Raw genomic sequence first — 16,225 nt, 5'->3', positions numbered from 1 at the left:
GAGAACAAATCTGCAAACCGCTGCAAAATTGAGGTCACTTTTTCTTTTGTTAGATTAACAAGTTCAATGCGGCTCCCTATGTGGATGAGAGCAAGTGGTTCAGAAAATGTGGTAGATTGTGGTGCTTGGTCTTTCCCCCAGTGGTAGGACATCTATGTACATTCTGATTAAGTTATGAAGTTTATGTGAACTTATTAGCCTTGTGATTTTACAACTGAAATTTGTGTAGATATAGGACCAAATGGCATCAAATGGTTTGACTGTATAGTACAACATACCCCAAAACTTCAACATTTACATACTGAAAATATGTCTTAAGCTTGGACTTTTACTTCTTCAAGAAGCATGTCTCCTTTCTTAATTTGACTGATCTCACATATGGTGGAAATATATAATGTCAAGTCTGAGAGCACTTGTGATTCCAGAAAATAAACGTGACAGTAACTCATTGGACACAGTATTAGATGATCACTTTTTATTAACAACTCTTTTATGTAATAAAAAAGTGGGATCTTCAAAAACAAATACAATGCAAAAGCCCTCAAATAAGGCATTTCTTGGGCTTACTGGGAGCAATGGAATAAATTGCACCTTATTTTCAGAGTCCTTTTTCCCCCTTCACTCTTCATCTTCTCCAGAGGCTCCTGCTGTACTTTTTCTTTTCTCTCTCTTACTTTGGCTTCACTCTTCATCTTCTCCAGAGGTTCCTGCTGCACTTTTTCTTTTCTCTTTCCTACTTTGGCTTCACTCCTCATCTTCTCCAGAGGCTCCTGCTGCACTTTTTCTTTTCTCTCTCTTACTTTGGCTTCACTCCTCATCTTCTCCAGAGGCTCCTGCTGCACTTTTTCTTTTCTCTCTCTTACTTTGGCTTCACTCTTCATCTTCTTCAGAGGCTCCTGCTGTACTTTTTCTTTTCTCTCTCTTACTTTGGCTTCACTCTTCATCTTCTTAAGAGGCTCCTGCTGTACTTTTTCTTTTCTCTCTCCTACTTTGTCTTCACTCTTCATCTTCTCCAGAGACTCTTCTTGTATCTCTTTCTCCTCCAGTTGTTCTTTATTTTAAGAAAATAATCATTTACTTACTCATTAACTTAACATTGTTCATATTGTGCAATATAATGTTAATATTTACCTGAGGTTATTATTGCTGCAGATGACATTCCACTTTGGTCTTTCTTGTTGTTATCTAAGACCAAATGAGAAATAAATAAATACCACTTCACCTTAAAGTTCTTTGAACTTGTGTATTTTTACTACAGCTGCTGGTTTCCAGTTACCAGATCTGGGTATGGTGTCTTCAAAGAGAGTTGATTGATGAAAAGTGAGCCTCTTCAAGCATCTGGTTTGGTGAATCACCCTTTTTTCTGAACTCTTATTCACAGTCATTGCTTTGTCTTGGCTTACATAGGCCTGCTGCATCTGAAAAATGATGATTGACAAAGAAAAACAAGGTTACTTTAGCTCATCTAGATGTAATGTTCAGATTTGTTATGTAACAACTGGAATTTGGTGCTGTAATCGTAATGAGCTCATCGCCGTTTCTCTGTCCTGTACATATAACACACAGAAATGCAAGAAGACTATGGTGTGAAGACGTGTCTCCCGGGGCTCCGCAAAGCAATGACAAAAATATTGGTTTAAGACGCATCCGCATTTACTATATCAGCCCTGTAGGCTCTAAATAACCGTTCTTGCCGCCGAGCATCCGCTCGTTTATTTATTTTTTTTATTTTTTCACTCTCTGAGGTCGGGAAACCTACTTTTGACAACTTCTGGGAAAGGCCGTAGGAGCTTCTTTCCTGGTTGGCTGTGGTGACCGTAGCAGTTGCGTCCGGGCAATCAAGTTCTCCCACTAAAAGCCTCACCATTTGCTCTTCATTTTTCTTTTTGTACAATGGCAGATAAGAGGGAGCACCGTCGAAAACGGGGTCAAGCCGGCGCGGGTGGTTCTCAGAGCCCGGAGCTGGGCCGCGAATCCCAACGTGACGCGGCTATCACAGAGAGCAGCTACGAGCAGGGTGCGGGCGCACCGCTCGGTGAAGCCACATTTACCAGAGCATTGGAGGCTCTGAAACGGGACATCTGCGACAAGCTTGAATGCAAGATTGACACGGTTACCCATACACTGCGGTCAGAAATATCATCTGTGAAGGCTGAGTTTAAAGCTGCTATAACCACCCTACAGGCCACCGTTAATGCTCAAGGGACTACCATTAAAGATTTGGAGCTTTCAGCTACAACCTGCAGTGACGACCTGACTTCTCTTCAATCTGCTGTAAAGGTCCTAACGGAGGAGGTCAGACAACTCCAAGCTAAATGTGAGGATCTAGAAGGAAGATCAAGGCGTAACAATATTCGCCTTGTTGGCATCCCCGAGGGTTTGGAGTCTTCCAACCCTAGGGAGTTTATTTCCCATCTCCTGCAAGATCTTCTGAAACTGAATGAAGCACCCTTGTTAGATCGGGTTCACAGGTCCCTTGGGTCAAAGCCCAGAGAGGGAACGCCTCCTCGCCCACTTCTCATTAGAGTCCATTACTTCCATGTCAAGGAACAGCTGCTACGTCTTGCAGGGGCAAATTCTCCTCTACTTTACCAGGGCAGAAGGATTTCCATTTTTCCAGACTTTACACCTGCAGTGGCTAAAAAGCGTTCACAGTTTACTGGTGTCAAGCGCCTTCTGCATTCCTGTCCTGGGATCAAGTTCTGCCTGTTCTACCCTGCGGAACTGAGGGTGACACTTCCAGATGGAGTTATACGTAAGTTTACTGATCCTGCGTCTGCCACGGACTTTGCCAATAAGATCCTGGGGGGCCCAGCCTCTCAGGGTACATAAGTGTCTTAGTCCATGGGCTGATATGTCCATCTTGCTTAATTTCTTTGAAATAATTTTTTTTTTTTTTTTTTTTTTTTTTAGGATGTGTCTCGTTCTAATATACTCTCATATAATCCTTGATTTGTCTTTGCCTTGTAATGCACGGAGCTTAAACTCAACTGGGACTTCGAATGGTTGGGAGGAAGTGCTCAGGGGTGTGTTTAGCGAGGGGTGCGCGCATCTTGTTAGGGAAGATGCTTCAGCATTTAGGGGGAAGTTTGGGTGTTTTTTGTTTTTATGTTGTACTGTTCTGTACACTGATTTTGTTTTTTGCGTGTTTTTCATTGGTCAGCTGTGGCTTTTCTCAACCTATGTTTTAATATGGCACCGCAATTAAATATTAATAATCAACAAGCAGGTTACTCATTTAAGTTCTGTAGCTGGAATTGTAAAGGCCTGAACCAACCTATTAAAAGGAGCAAGGTCCTTCATCATTTGCAATTTTTGGGCGCCCAGGTTGTGTTCTTACAAGAAACACACCTAAAAATTTCAGATCATTTTAGACTTCGCAAGGGGTGGGTGGGTCAACTCTATCACTCTACATTTAATTCCAAAGTTCGTGGTGCTGCTATTTTAATACACAAATCAGTGCCATTTGTTTCTTCTAAGGTTATAGTGGACCAGAATGGTAGATTCATTATTGTGAGTGGTAGTATTTGGAACACTAAATTTATTTTTGCCAATGTTTATGCTCCCAATTGGGACGATCCAAATTTTCTTAGTATTCTTTTCACTAAAATTTCTGATTTCTCTTCCCACTATTTGGTTCTTGGTGGCGATTTTAATTGCTGGCTCGGGCCGCTGGATCGATCCTCAAATAAGCCTGGTAGGCAATCCAACTCTTCCAAAATTATTAATACGTTCCTTAAAGAATTCTCTGTTATTGATGCCTGGCGTTTCCTCAACCCTACACGTAGAGAATACACCTTTTTCTCCCCTGTTCATCATACATACACTCGTATTGATTACTTCCTACTGGACAGTCGACTTACTTCACAGATTCGCTCTTGCTCTCATAGTGCTATTGTCATTTCAGATCATGCTCCGTTGACTCTAGATTTGGCAGTGGGCCAATGTTCTCCGCCAGCTCCATGGCGTTTGAATACACGCTCGCTGTCAGACGATAAGTTCACCACATTTCTGAATTCCAAGATAGACTTATTTATAGAGACAAATACTACACCCGGAATATCACCCTCTATTTTGTGGGAAACATTTAAGGCTTTTATCAGGGGACATATTATATCTTATGCTGGTTTTGAGGCAAACCAAAGGAAAGCAAAATTGTCCGAGCTCATAATACGCATATCGCAATTAGACGAGTTGTATGCCGTTTGCCCGGCACCAGAGGTCTATAATGATAGGCTGTCTTTGCAGACTGAGTTTGATCACCTGTCCTCTGCTCGGGCTGAAGAGATGTTGCTGAAATGTCAGTACTCCCAGTATGAATATGGGGATAAGGCCAGTAAACTGCTCTCTCATCAGCTCCGTAGTGCAGCAGCTGCACACTCCATTCCTCGGATTCAGACATTAAGTGGTGTCTCTATGGATCCTAGAATAATTAATGACCAATTTCGAGACTTTTATTCATCTCTCTATGCGTCTGAGTGTGCATTTAGTACGGAGGCTTTGGACTCATTTTTCAATCATCTTAAGCTCCCATCAATCGATCAGACACACAGCCTCCAGCTGGAGGGACCAGTAACTGTAGAAGAGATCATGCAAGCTATCAGCAAACTGCAGTGTTCTAAGTGTCCCGGACAGGACGGGTTTCCGGTTGAGTTCTATCGTAAATTCATGCCTAAACTGGCTCCGCTCATGATAAATATGTATAAGCACTCACTGGAAGTTGGATCCCTCCCACCCTCTCTACTGCAGGCATCTATATCCCTGATCCTAAAAAAGGATAAGGATCCACTACAATGTGGCTCATACCGTCCCATTTCTTTGTTAAATGTGGATTATAAAATCCTTGCTAAACTTCTAGCGAGGCGTGTAGAAGCAGTCTTACCATCTCTAATCAATCTGGACCAAACAGGCTTTATTAAAGGGAGATACGCCTTCTCTAACCTTAGACGTTTGTTTAATGTCCTTTACAATCCCTCAGACTCCAACAGCCCTGAGTTTGGGATCAGTTTAGATGCTGAGAAGGCTTTTGACAGGGTAGAGTGGGGATACCTCTTTTATGTTTTAGATAAATTCGGCTTTGGTAAAATATTCATCTCCTGGTTGAAACTTCTTTATACTTCCCCGCTTGCCGCTGTCAAAACAAATGGCACATGCTCTGACTTCTTTCCCCTGTTTAGGGGGACTAGGCAGGGCTGTCCTATGTCGCCATTGCTATTTGCAATCGTAATTGAGCCCCTAGCCATATCGCTAAGATCAAACCCAGGTATCACCGGGGTTTTTAGAAATGGTATAGAACAAAGAGTCTCCTTATATGCAGATGACTTGCTTCTTTATATCTCAGAGCCAGCATCCTCATTCCCTTTGGTACTTTCAATACTTGAACAGTTTAGCCTTATTTCTGGCTATAAACTGAATCTTGCTAATAGCGAACTGTTTCCCCTGAATGCTGCTGCACAGAAATATCAGTGCACAGCACTGCCTTTTCGAGTTGTATCAGACAACTTCACATATTTAGGGGTTAAAATTACAAGTCATTTTCATGCTCTTTTCAAGCTTAATTTCGACCCACTTGTGGAGAAAGTTAGGCAGGATTTGGACAGATGGTCTCTACTCCATCTGTCTGTAGCAGGGCGCATAAATACAATTAAAATGAATATCCTCCCCAGATTTTCTTTTCTTTTTCAGTGTGTCCCTGTATTTATTCCAATTTCCTTTTTTGTTAAATTAGACAAGATTCTATCTGGGTTCATCTGGAACAAAAAAAACCCCAGAATACGCAAGACATATCTTCAAAGACCGAAAAAGATGGGGGGGATGGCTTTACCAAACTTTATGTTCTATTATTGGGCATGTAATATTCGTATTCTCAGGTATTGGCTACAGGGGGAGGACACGAATAATGCCCCGGCCTGGCTCAGTTTGGAGACTTCTTCCTGTGTCTCAGCCTCTTTACCAGCCCTGATTTATGCCCAAAAGCAGCCTCCGAGTGCAGGTTCTTATAATAACTCTATTGTCAAAGTTACCTTGAAAATATGGTATCAATTTCGTCGTTACTTTAAGTTGACCTTTTTTCCCCTTCAATCACCCATTGTGAAAAATCCCTCTTTTCAGCCTTCGTTAGCTGATGGTGCTTTTTATTTGTGGGCCTCTTTGGGTATTAGGTCTTTTTCTGATCTGTACATTCAGAATACATTTGCCTCCTTTGAACAGCTCTCATTGAAATTTGGCCTTCCAAAAAGTCACTTTTTTCGCTATTTACAAATCCGGAGTTTTGTTAAGGAGAAATCCTCTCAGTTTCCATCTAGACCTTCTTATCATGACTTTGATAACCTTCTATCGCCTCCCCCTTCATTACAGGGCCTGATCTCCTGTTTGTATGGGAGAATATGCTCCTTTGGCAATTCTTCAATCTCGGCTATTAAATTGGCATGGGAGCAGGATCTGGGGTGTGTGATTCAGGATGACTCTTGGGATAAAATTCTTTACCGGGTCCATGGCTCCTCATTCTGTGCCAAACACGGGCTGATTCAATGTAAGATTCTGCACCGTATACATTGGACTAAGGCCAGACTAGCTCAAATATACCCCAATCTTAGCCCTGATTGCGACCGTTGTCATCAAACACCTGCCTCTTTAATGCATATGTTTTGGTCATGTTCATCCCTCAAACAATACTGGATTAATATTTTCTTGATTTTATCTAAGATCACCCAGCTAACCCTCCAACCTGTGCCCTTAACTGCTTTGTTTGGGGTTCTTCCTGATTCAGTTGCCTTGCCGACGCCTCAAGCGGATCTGGTAGCATTTTTCACCTTATTGGCAAGACGCAGAATATTGTTATGTTGGAAGTCCCCTTCCGTCCCATCCTGGGAAATCTGGATCAGAGACGTTTTGCACTTTAGCAAACTCGAAAAGATTAAATTCACCCTACGCGGGTCTACGGCCAAATTTTTTAAGACCTGGCAACCCTTTTTTGACCATGTTCAGACTTTGCGGTCTCGCAATGCTCCCAATTAGCCAGCTCAGACTCTATCATATTTTATTTTTTTCTTATCTTATGTTTAAGTAAGAGGCCTAAGTTTAAGTATATGGATTCTATTGTGCCTGCGCCCTAGTATTTATTTAACTACTTTATACATATTTTGTTTTCTCTAACAGAATTGACTTATCCCTATCACTAAGCTGACCACTTATCATCTGTGGTTTTTTTTTTTTTTTTTTTTTTTTTTTTTGTGTGTTTTGGTTTTTATGTGTCTGTGTGGGGGTGTGGGTTCTGGATACTCTCCACATCTCCTTTGTACACTCAGGAACTGTTGTCTTGTACCCTTGGGTTTGTTACTAGTATTATTAGATTGGACTTTTTCCTTTTTCTGTTTGTACACCCACTGGTACTGCTATAATCATGAGGTGGGAATGTATGTTTTATATTGCTTTATGTTCTTTAAAAAGAAAACGGCATATTGTTCAATTTATCTTTTGTAAAAGTCGATGCAAAAACTTTAATAAAAAAAAAAAAAAAGAAATGCAAGAACAAGAAAAAAATTATAAACCAGTTTCATGTTGGTATTGATTGTTTTAGAAACAAATCAAACTGCAAGGAATGAACTTTAGCCCCCTATTTGTGAGTAAAAGCATTTTGTAATAGTGCACCACTATAAGTGCCTGTGCTGATTTGTTAGCAAATAGTTTTTGGACCGTCCAAGTCCTCAGAACTCACTGCTGGTATTATACATACACGAGCACGATCATTAGATTTACTGCAGCTTTCTACTCCTCCTCATGACCTCACTAAAATGGACTGCAGCTAACTCACCTCTTCCTCAAACACATCTTTTCTGAATTGTCTTTGAATTTATCTGGTGGAGGTTTCCCATCATGTTCCATCCTCTTCGAATAAGCTGAGTTCTTCTTCTTCTTCTGGCTCCTCCCTTTAGGGGTCACTACAGTGGATCATCTGCCTCCATCTTATTCTATCCATAGCCGCCTCCTCGTTCATACCAACCCTATCTATATCCTCCATCACTATATCCTTGAACTCCCTCTAAGGGCTTGCTCTTTCCCTCCTGCCTGGCAACTCCATATGGAACAATATATTCACTATGCCTCTTCTACATATGTCCAAATCATGTCAGCTTTGCCTCTCTAACTTTGTCTCCAAACCGCTCAACATGAGCTGTCTCTCTGATGCACTCATTTCTAATCTTCTCCATTCTGGTCACTCCCAAACAAAATCTTAGCATCTTGAGCCCTGCCATCCCCTGCCTGGCCTTTTGCACTGCTTGTTGCTTTGGATGCTTGACTCCAGGTATTTAAACTCATGTACCTTCAATACCTTTACTCCTTGCATATTTCATATGAGCTGACCATCTGACGCAGAAGAATACAAAGACATATTTTGTTGAATGCACTGAAACAGAGGACAAATTTTACCTTTTCCATGGCCACTTTGTGAATCATTTGTCCCAAATGTTCTGCTTCATCCTTTGAATCATCTTTAGATTCATCTTGTGTGGGTCTGCTATCATGTGTCCCATCCTCTTCAGATGCTGCCACCATCTGTTTTCAGAGAAGACAACAATATGTTTGGTCATTTTTGATGGATTGATTGTGGAAGCACTGAAACTGAGGATGAATTTCACATCTCTTTGTGGCACAGGACACCCAGTTTTGTTTTTCATGGCTACCTTAGGAATCCTTTTACGTTCTTGTTCTTCCTCCTCTTCTGAATAGCCTTCAGATTCATCCTGTGTGGGTTTCCAGTCATCTGTCCCATCATCTTCAGATGAGCTCACAGACTGTTATTAGAACAGAAAAATATATATTTTACTCATTTTTCATGGATGTGTGGAAACAAAACACTTACATCTTTAACTGCAGGAGAAGAAACTCTGCTGGATTTTTCCTGCCCACCTTAGGAACCCATTCCCTCGCTTCATCCTCCTCCTCCTCTTCTGGATTGTCTTCTTGTGTGAGTTTCCCCACATCTGTCCTATCATTTTTGTAAAAGACCACCATCTGATTTTAGAAAAGTAAAAGTAAAAAGGTAAAAGATTAGTAATCAGTGAAAACACTAAAAACAAGCACAAGAACATACATTACATACTTTTCTCTTGCGCAACTGGTATGTCACTTTTTGTAGATGCTCCACCCCCTTTTTCAAATCCTGTTTAGTTTCTCTTATTGTGGCTCCGGCACTACAGGCAACCTCACCCTGACCTGGGCTCACCATCTGTTTATGGTACAAATTAAATATGTTTTGTTCATGATGGAGTAAATGATTATATATGAAAGAAGTGCAACCAATCAAAACTCTTACCAAGGGAATCAGGGCACACATACCTTGTTACTGCTACACTGGAAGAGCGTTCTGTCTAAAAGCTCCTCTGTTCCTGATGACTGCTGCTCTTCCTTGTCAGATCCTTCACTGTCCTCGTCCTGCACAGATCCTCTGTCCTCTCTCCTTTTCCTTTTATTTGCTGCATATGTTGCAATTGCATTGGTGGTCAGTGCTCGGCTCTGGAGTGTGTCCTCTGCAGGGTCCTCAGCTGTGCAAAGCAATATTACTAAATATGAATAAATGTAAGTGTATAGATAAATATATGACTTCACTTTAGCTTATTTAAATAACCTTGATAAAATCTTTTGGCTGTGATGGCATCATGGCACATAAATGTTGCCACTCTGTCGTAAGATTTACGTCCCAACTGTCGCTTGGCCTGAAAGAATAATGTTTTAAAAAGAAACCACATGAATAAAACCCATGACACTTTAACCTACTTCATTGTGTGTCAAAAAATAAAAATGAAAAGTTTTCTCACATACAGCGGGGAAAATAAGTATTTGACACATCAGCATTTTTATCAGTAAGGGGATTTCCAAGTGGACTATTGACACAACATTTCCACCAGATGTTGCCATCAAGCCAAATATTGAAGTCATACAATCAAATCAGAACATATAAGTATACAAGTTAAACCATAATAAATAAAGTGAAATGACACAGGGAATAAGTATTGAACACACTTTATTCAATACTTTGTAGAAAAGCCTTTGTTGGTGATTACAGCTTCTAGACGCCTCTTGTATGGATAGACCAGTCGTCTGCATTGCTCAGGAGTGATTCTGGCCCATTCTTCCACACAAACGGTCTTTAAATCTTGAAGGTTCCTTGGGCCTCTTTTATGAACTTTAATCTTCAGTTCTCTCCATAGATTTTCTATGGGATTTAGGTCAGGTGATTGACTGGGCCATTCAAGCAACTTGATTTTCTTTCTTTGAAACCACTTCATTGTTTCCTTGGCCTTGTGTTTGGGATCATTGTCTTGCTGAAATGTCCACCCTCTTTTCATTTTTAGCTTCCTGGTAGATGGCAGCAGATTTTTATCCAGAATGTCCCGGTACATCTCTCCATTCATCCTGCCTTCAATAATATGAAGTCTGCCAGTACCCCTTGCTGAAAAGCAGCCCCAAACCATGATGCTTCCACCCCCAAACTTGACTGTTGGTATGGTGTTCTTGGGGTGGTGAGCAGTGCCATTTCTTCTCCAAACATGGTGTGTAGAATGACTGCCAAAAAGTTCAATTTTGCTTTCATCTGACCATACTATAGTCGTCCAATAATCCACAGGCTTCTCCAAATGCTGTTGCGCAAATTTTAACCGAGCCTTGACATGCTTTTTGTTCAGCAATGGAGTCTTGCGTGGTGAGCGTGCATGGATGCCATGGCGGTTCAGTGCATTGCTTATAGTTTTCTTTGAAACAACAGTACCTGCTGATGCAAGGTCTTCCTGAAGTTCTGTCCGAGTGGTTCTTGGCTCTTGGAGAACCCTCCTGATTATTCTTTGGACTCCTCGGACAGGGATCTTGCGTGGAGCACCTGATCGTGGCAGGTTTATGGTGAACTGATGCACTTTCCATTTCCGGATAATGGCCCCCACAGTGCTCACAGGAACATTCAGCATTCTGGAAATGCACCTATAACCATTCCCATCAAAATGCTTTTCAACGATAAGATTACGAAGATCTTGAGAGAGTTCTTTGCTTTTACCCATCATGAAGTCTTTCCTGTGTGCCTTCTGGGTAATGAGGAGCCTTTATAGGCCATCAATTAGGACTAAAGCAGCTGATATCAATTAGTACTGATAGGGGACAGGATTTCTCTATCAATACTGACAGATTTCAGGTGATCTCCTGGCTTTCTATGTCATTTTGCCCCTTGTTATCTCCATGTATTCAATACTTATTCCCTGTGTCATTTCACTTTATTTATTGTGGTTTAACTTGTATACTTATATGTTCTGATTTGTTTGTATGACGTCAATATTTGGCTTGATGGCAACATCTGGTGGAAATGTTGTGTCAATAGTCCACTTGGAAATCCCCTTACTGATAAAAATGCTGATGTGTCAAATACTTATTTTCCCCGCTGTAAGTGCTACAGGAGGAACGTAGCATGTTGAAGGTGGGGGCAATCCCCAGATTCATCATCTCCCAGGCTGCCTTGAAAAATACCGGTAGTCTATGAAGAACACCTCCACTAGAACTGTGGAAAAAAGTCGGTGCCTCCGAACCGCCTTCAACATACTCTCTGATATGATTGTAACGCTGCAACCAGGTATACTCATTCTTGTACAGGGGGACAGCTGCTTGCCCATGATATCTTTGAGTTTTGTGCTGTTTAACCTAATACATGAAAAGACATGTTTATTCAGCTGAATAAAAAAATGTCTATGTATACTTAGATTTATATCGTTTTAGTACATACACGGATGATGCGGGCACCCTGCTTAGCTTTTTCTGCCATTTCAACCTCCTCAGTAGTCATGTTGATGATCACTCCCTTTCGGTGACCAGTTATGGCAATAATATATCCGCCCAACAGTCCAAAAAACAATTTCAATATTGTTCTGCTCTGGGGTTGCTTCTCGAGGTCATCTGTAAAAACACAAAGAGAACACTACATGTATTAATATGCTATGCTAACACATACACTGCATTTACATGTCCAGTCCCTTGTGCAGATTATAGAGGGATTTTACAAGCACCATGTCTCAAGGACCATGCAAGCACCACAAAGTATCAAACAAATTTTCCAGACCAACCATACAAAAAACCCAGTTTCCAATTACAAAACCCTGTAATGTGTCTTAAGATAGAAGATAGAAAGAGATAAAAGTCTCACGCCCCGTGCCGCCTCTACATATAGATAACAAATGCAAATGTGTTTGAGTAGTAGAAATGGCTGTTATAATGGCTGAGTGTGTGTGTGTGTGTGTGTGTGTGTGTGTGTGTGTGTGTGTGTGCGCGCGCGCGCGTCTGTGCGTCCAAAATATAACTCTAAATATTGAATGTAAATCTGTTCCAGATACCATAACTTGTAACTTGTTTTACTGAGGGTTAGTTATGCTCAGTTTCTGGCATGTTGAAAATAAATGAAACAAAGGAAAGAAAATGTGTAAGTTAACCAGTGTAATGAATCTGAGAATACAGGGAGTGCAGAATTATTAGGCAAGTTGTATTTTTGAGGAATAATTTTATTATTGAACAACAAACATGTTCTCAATGAACCCAAAAAATTCATTAATATCAAAGCTGAATGTTTTTGGAAGTAGTTTTTAGTTTGTTTTTAGTTTTAGCTATTTTAGGGGGATATCTGTGTGTGCAGGTGACTATTACTGTGCATAATTATTAGGCAACTTAACAAAAAACAAATATATACCCATTTCAATTATTTATTTTTACCAGTGACACCAATATAACATCTCCACATTCACAAATATACATTTCTGACATTCAAAAACAAAACAAAAACAAATCAGCGACCAACATAGCCACCTTTCTTTGCAAGGACACTCAAAAACCTGCCATCCATGGATTCTGTCAGTGTTTTGATCTGTTCACCATCAACATTGCGTGCAGCAGCAACCACAGCCTCCCAGACACTGTTCAGAGAGGTGTACTGTTTTCCCTCCTTGTAAATCTCACATTTGATGATGGACCACAGGTTCTCAATGGGGTTCAGATCAGGTGAACAAGGTGGCCATGTCATTAGTTTTTCTTCTTTTATACCCTTTCTTGCCAGCCACGCTGTGGAGTACTTGGACGCGTGTGATGGAGCATTGTCCTGCATGAAAATCATGTTTTTCTTGAAGGATGCAGACTTCTTCCTGTACCACTGCTTGAAGAAGGTGTCTTCCAGAAACTGGCAGTAGGACTGGGAGTTGAGCTTGACTCCATCCTCAACCCGAAAAGGCCCCTCAAGCTCATCTTTGATGATACCAGCCCAAACCAGTACTCCACCTCCACCTTGCTGGCGTCTGAGTCGGACTGGAGCTCTCTGCCCTTTACCAATCTAGCCACGGGCCCATCCATCTGGCCCATCAAGACTCACTTTCATTTCATCAGTCCATAAAACCTTAGAAAAACCAGTCTTGAGATATTTCTTGGCCCAGCCTTGACGTTTCAGCTTGTGTGTCTTGTTCAGTGGTGGTCGTCTTTCAGCCTTTCTTACCTTGGCCATGTCTCTGAGTACTGCACACCTTGCGCTTTTGGGCACTCCAGTGATGTTGCAGCTCTGAAATATGGCCAAACTGGTGGCAAGTGGCATCTTGGCAGCTGCACGCTTGACTTTTCTCAGTTCATGGGCAGTTATTTTGTGCCTTGGTTTTTCCACACGCTTCTTGCAACCCTGTTGACTATTTTGAATGAAACGCTTGATTGTTCGATGATCACGCTTCAGAAGCTTTGCAATTTTGAGACTGCTGCATCCCTCTGCAAGATATCTCACTATTCTTGACTTTTCTGAGCCTGTCAAGTCCTTCTTTTGATCCATTTTGCCAAAGGAAAGGACGTTGCCTAATAATTATGTACACCTGATATAGGGTGTTGATGTCATTAGACCACACCCCTTCTCATTACAGAGATGCACATCACCTAATATGCTTAATTGGTAGTAGGCTTTCGAGCCTATACAGCTTGGAGTAAGACAACATGCATGAAGAGGATGATGTAGACAAAATACTCATTTGCCTAATGATTCTGCACTCCCTGTAGAATAACAGTGATTCTAATAACAGGCCTCACAGAGTGTCTGACCTTGGTGTGTGTGTTTCTGTGTGTTGTGTATAATGTGACACAGTGGAGCTAATAATCTCAAAGAATATCTGACAAACAAAATGTATGTTTTCATTAAATCATAAAATAACTAGAGAAATAAATGGTAATTAACTGAGTTTTAAAGCATTCGAATTGGAAAGGGATTAAGTTACAATGGATGTTCTTGTGAAAATGTCCTAAAGACAAATCTAACTGAAGTAGAATCACATAAACTGAATGAAACATGAAGTGATTGAATATGAATTCTCTATGTTAAGAATAACAATGAAAATGTAATGAAGCATTCACAATTTTAAAAGCTACACATTGATAGATAAGGTGTGGGAAGATATGACGTCCAGTAGGAGAAGGGGGGGGGGGGGGGGTGAACAGGTGAGGTGAAGAAGAGATTTTGTGTTTTTCTTTTTTGTCTTCTGCAAGATGAGCAGCCCAAAAGATTGGATCGAAGAGGTTCACAGTTGAAAACCTGTCCAACCTGTGAATTCATTCCTTTTTGTCTGCTCATTGTTGCTGTGTTAGGCGGTTAATTTAGAAGGATTTTGATTTACATCCTTCCTCCAACCTCTCCTCACCAAAGAAAAGAACACACTTAGCATTAGCTTAGAGCATCTTAGTTAGATAAGTAGAGTTTAAGTAATCTGATTATTGTTTTGTGATTATTTTATTTTCCTTATTCTTATTTAATTAAATTTCCTGCAATTAAAGTTTAAATTGTGGACACCTTTTATGAAACAATAAAAGTAAAAGTCTTATTCTTTGTAAGTGCAAATACCTCTTACACTTTATTCTAGCCATAATAATGAAAATTATCTTTACAATCATCCCAGAAATAACAAGATCAAAATGTACAGGGCTCCATCTTAAGGCAGAGCTGCACATATTTCACTGCAATGGTGATGTGTTTTAGCTCTGGCTTCATGTGCATTACATTGACCAAGCTGCACATTATTCTTAAATTTAAACTGGACATTAGACAGAAAAGACATAAGCTCAGTTTCAGTGTGTGGGTCACTGTGATGTAAAGATCTGTAGGGGCTTTGTCTTAACCCAGATCTGAAGTCTGTATAATCCCTCTTAAGTAAAATGAACATTCAGTGTCATTGTGATCATTGCAGTGATCCATACCCAGTGCGGCAGCAATCTTCTGGGGAGCCTCATCAATGAACAAAGCATGTTTTTCTGCTTTGACAAGTCTTTCTAAAAAAAAATGTAAGCACAATACCTTAGACACTTTATTATTAACATCATGTCATTAAAGTAGGTAGAGGTATAGATGTGTATTATATACGTACTAGACTTAGATCTCCGCACATTCAGCTGGTGCACGACTACTTCACGGCCTACTTCCGATAACCATCTTGTGATTGCCTGGACATCATGTCTCTCTGACAACATTTGCACCATTGGGACGTGAGAGTTGTCCCTTCCTGTTAACACACCTTGATACAGGAAGATATTTCCAGACAAACCATTAGGCCTGAGAAGCTTTTTTACAACTGAGCCAGTCGCATCAAAGGCAACTATGGGGTGCTTTTCAATCTTGTACATCAGCATTTGAGTTTGACTCCAGTAGTGACAGAAGAACTTGTCTAATCCAATGTCCCAAATGCTTCCATTGTGAGGGGAACTGTATTTTAATGAGTGGAGAGACAGTATTGGGTTTTTATGAGCAACTTCTAGTTGATTTTGTTCATGTTTGGCTTTGCGCAGAGTTGTCAAATTTGGTAGATGGCTTGGCTCTGGATCACCAAAGTCCATCAGCTTTTCTGTCTCTGATGCTCTCCACACATGGGGCTGCAGTCTGCCTTCACAAAGTTCTTTTTTTACTTGTGCCCTCAGACTTCTGGACACGGCTCTCCTAGAAAAGCCAGTGTGCATGGATTCATCTGTGTTTGCCATTACACACTTCAGCACCATTGGGCAGTGATTTTCAGGTTCCTTTTCACATGTAATGTACAGCTGGCCACTACACTCTTTGCAAAAGCCTCTGATTTAATAAAACAAGATACAGTTCTGGGGTACACCTTGGCTCGTTTAAAAGTAATGGTGCATGTACTTGTAACCTCTTTCCAGATTCCCTGGTTTACAACATGAGTCCATGTACCTGGTT

At 40.8% G+C, this 16,225-nt stretch overlaps 1 protein-coding gene across 1 annotated transcript; it reads right to left on the bottom strand.

Annotated features, from left to right (window-relative positions):
- Positions 1-984: 984 nt before the first annotated feature.
- On the bottom strand, positions 985-15,336 carry LOC309695007 (uncharacterized protein). The gene is made up of 8 exons (XM_082515367.1): positions 15,241-15,336; positions 9,340-9,545; positions 9,104-9,229; positions 8,911-9,015; positions 8,431-8,795; positions 1,277-1,418; positions 1,132-1,185; positions 985-1,051 (listed from the first exon to the last, which is right to left on the bottom strand). The coding sequence occupies exons 3-5, from the start codon at positions 9,227-9,229 to the stop codon at positions 8,454-8,456; spliced, it is 573 nt and encodes a 190-aa protein (XP_082371493.1). The 5' UTR covers positions 9,340-9,545; positions 15,241-15,336; the 3' UTR covers positions 985-1,051; positions 1,132-1,185; positions 1,277-1,418; positions 8,431-8,453.
- Positions 15,337-16,225: the final 889 nt, after the last annotated feature.

The sequence above is a fragment of the Aulonocara stuartgranti genome (assembly GCF_965226115.1).
Source record: "Aulonocara stuartgranti genome assembly, chromosome: 19".
NCBI classification, from domain to species: Eukaryota; Metazoa; Chordata; class Actinopteri; order Cichliformes; family Cichlidae; genus Aulonocara; species Aulonocara stuartgranti.
This window is presented reverse-complemented; position numbering and strand designations above follow the sequence as displayed.

What these genes read in the sequence shown, in the direction of transcription:
- LOC309695007 (XM_082515367.1), bottom strand. Translation starts at nt 9,229, where the DNA reads ATGGTGAGCCCAGGTCAGGGTGAGGTTGCCTGTAGTGCCGGAGCCACA. An exon ending in ACCAGTTGCGCAAGAGAAAA is followed by an intron (nt 9,016 to 9,103) that starts GTATGTAATGTA and finishes TTCTAAAATCAG; the next exon opens with ATGGTGGTCTTTTACAAAAA. An exon ending in CGAGGGAATGGGTTCCTAAG is followed by an intron (nt 8,796 to 8,910) that starts GTGGGCAGGAAA and finishes TTCTAATAACAG; the next exon opens with TCTGTGAGCTCATCTGAAGA.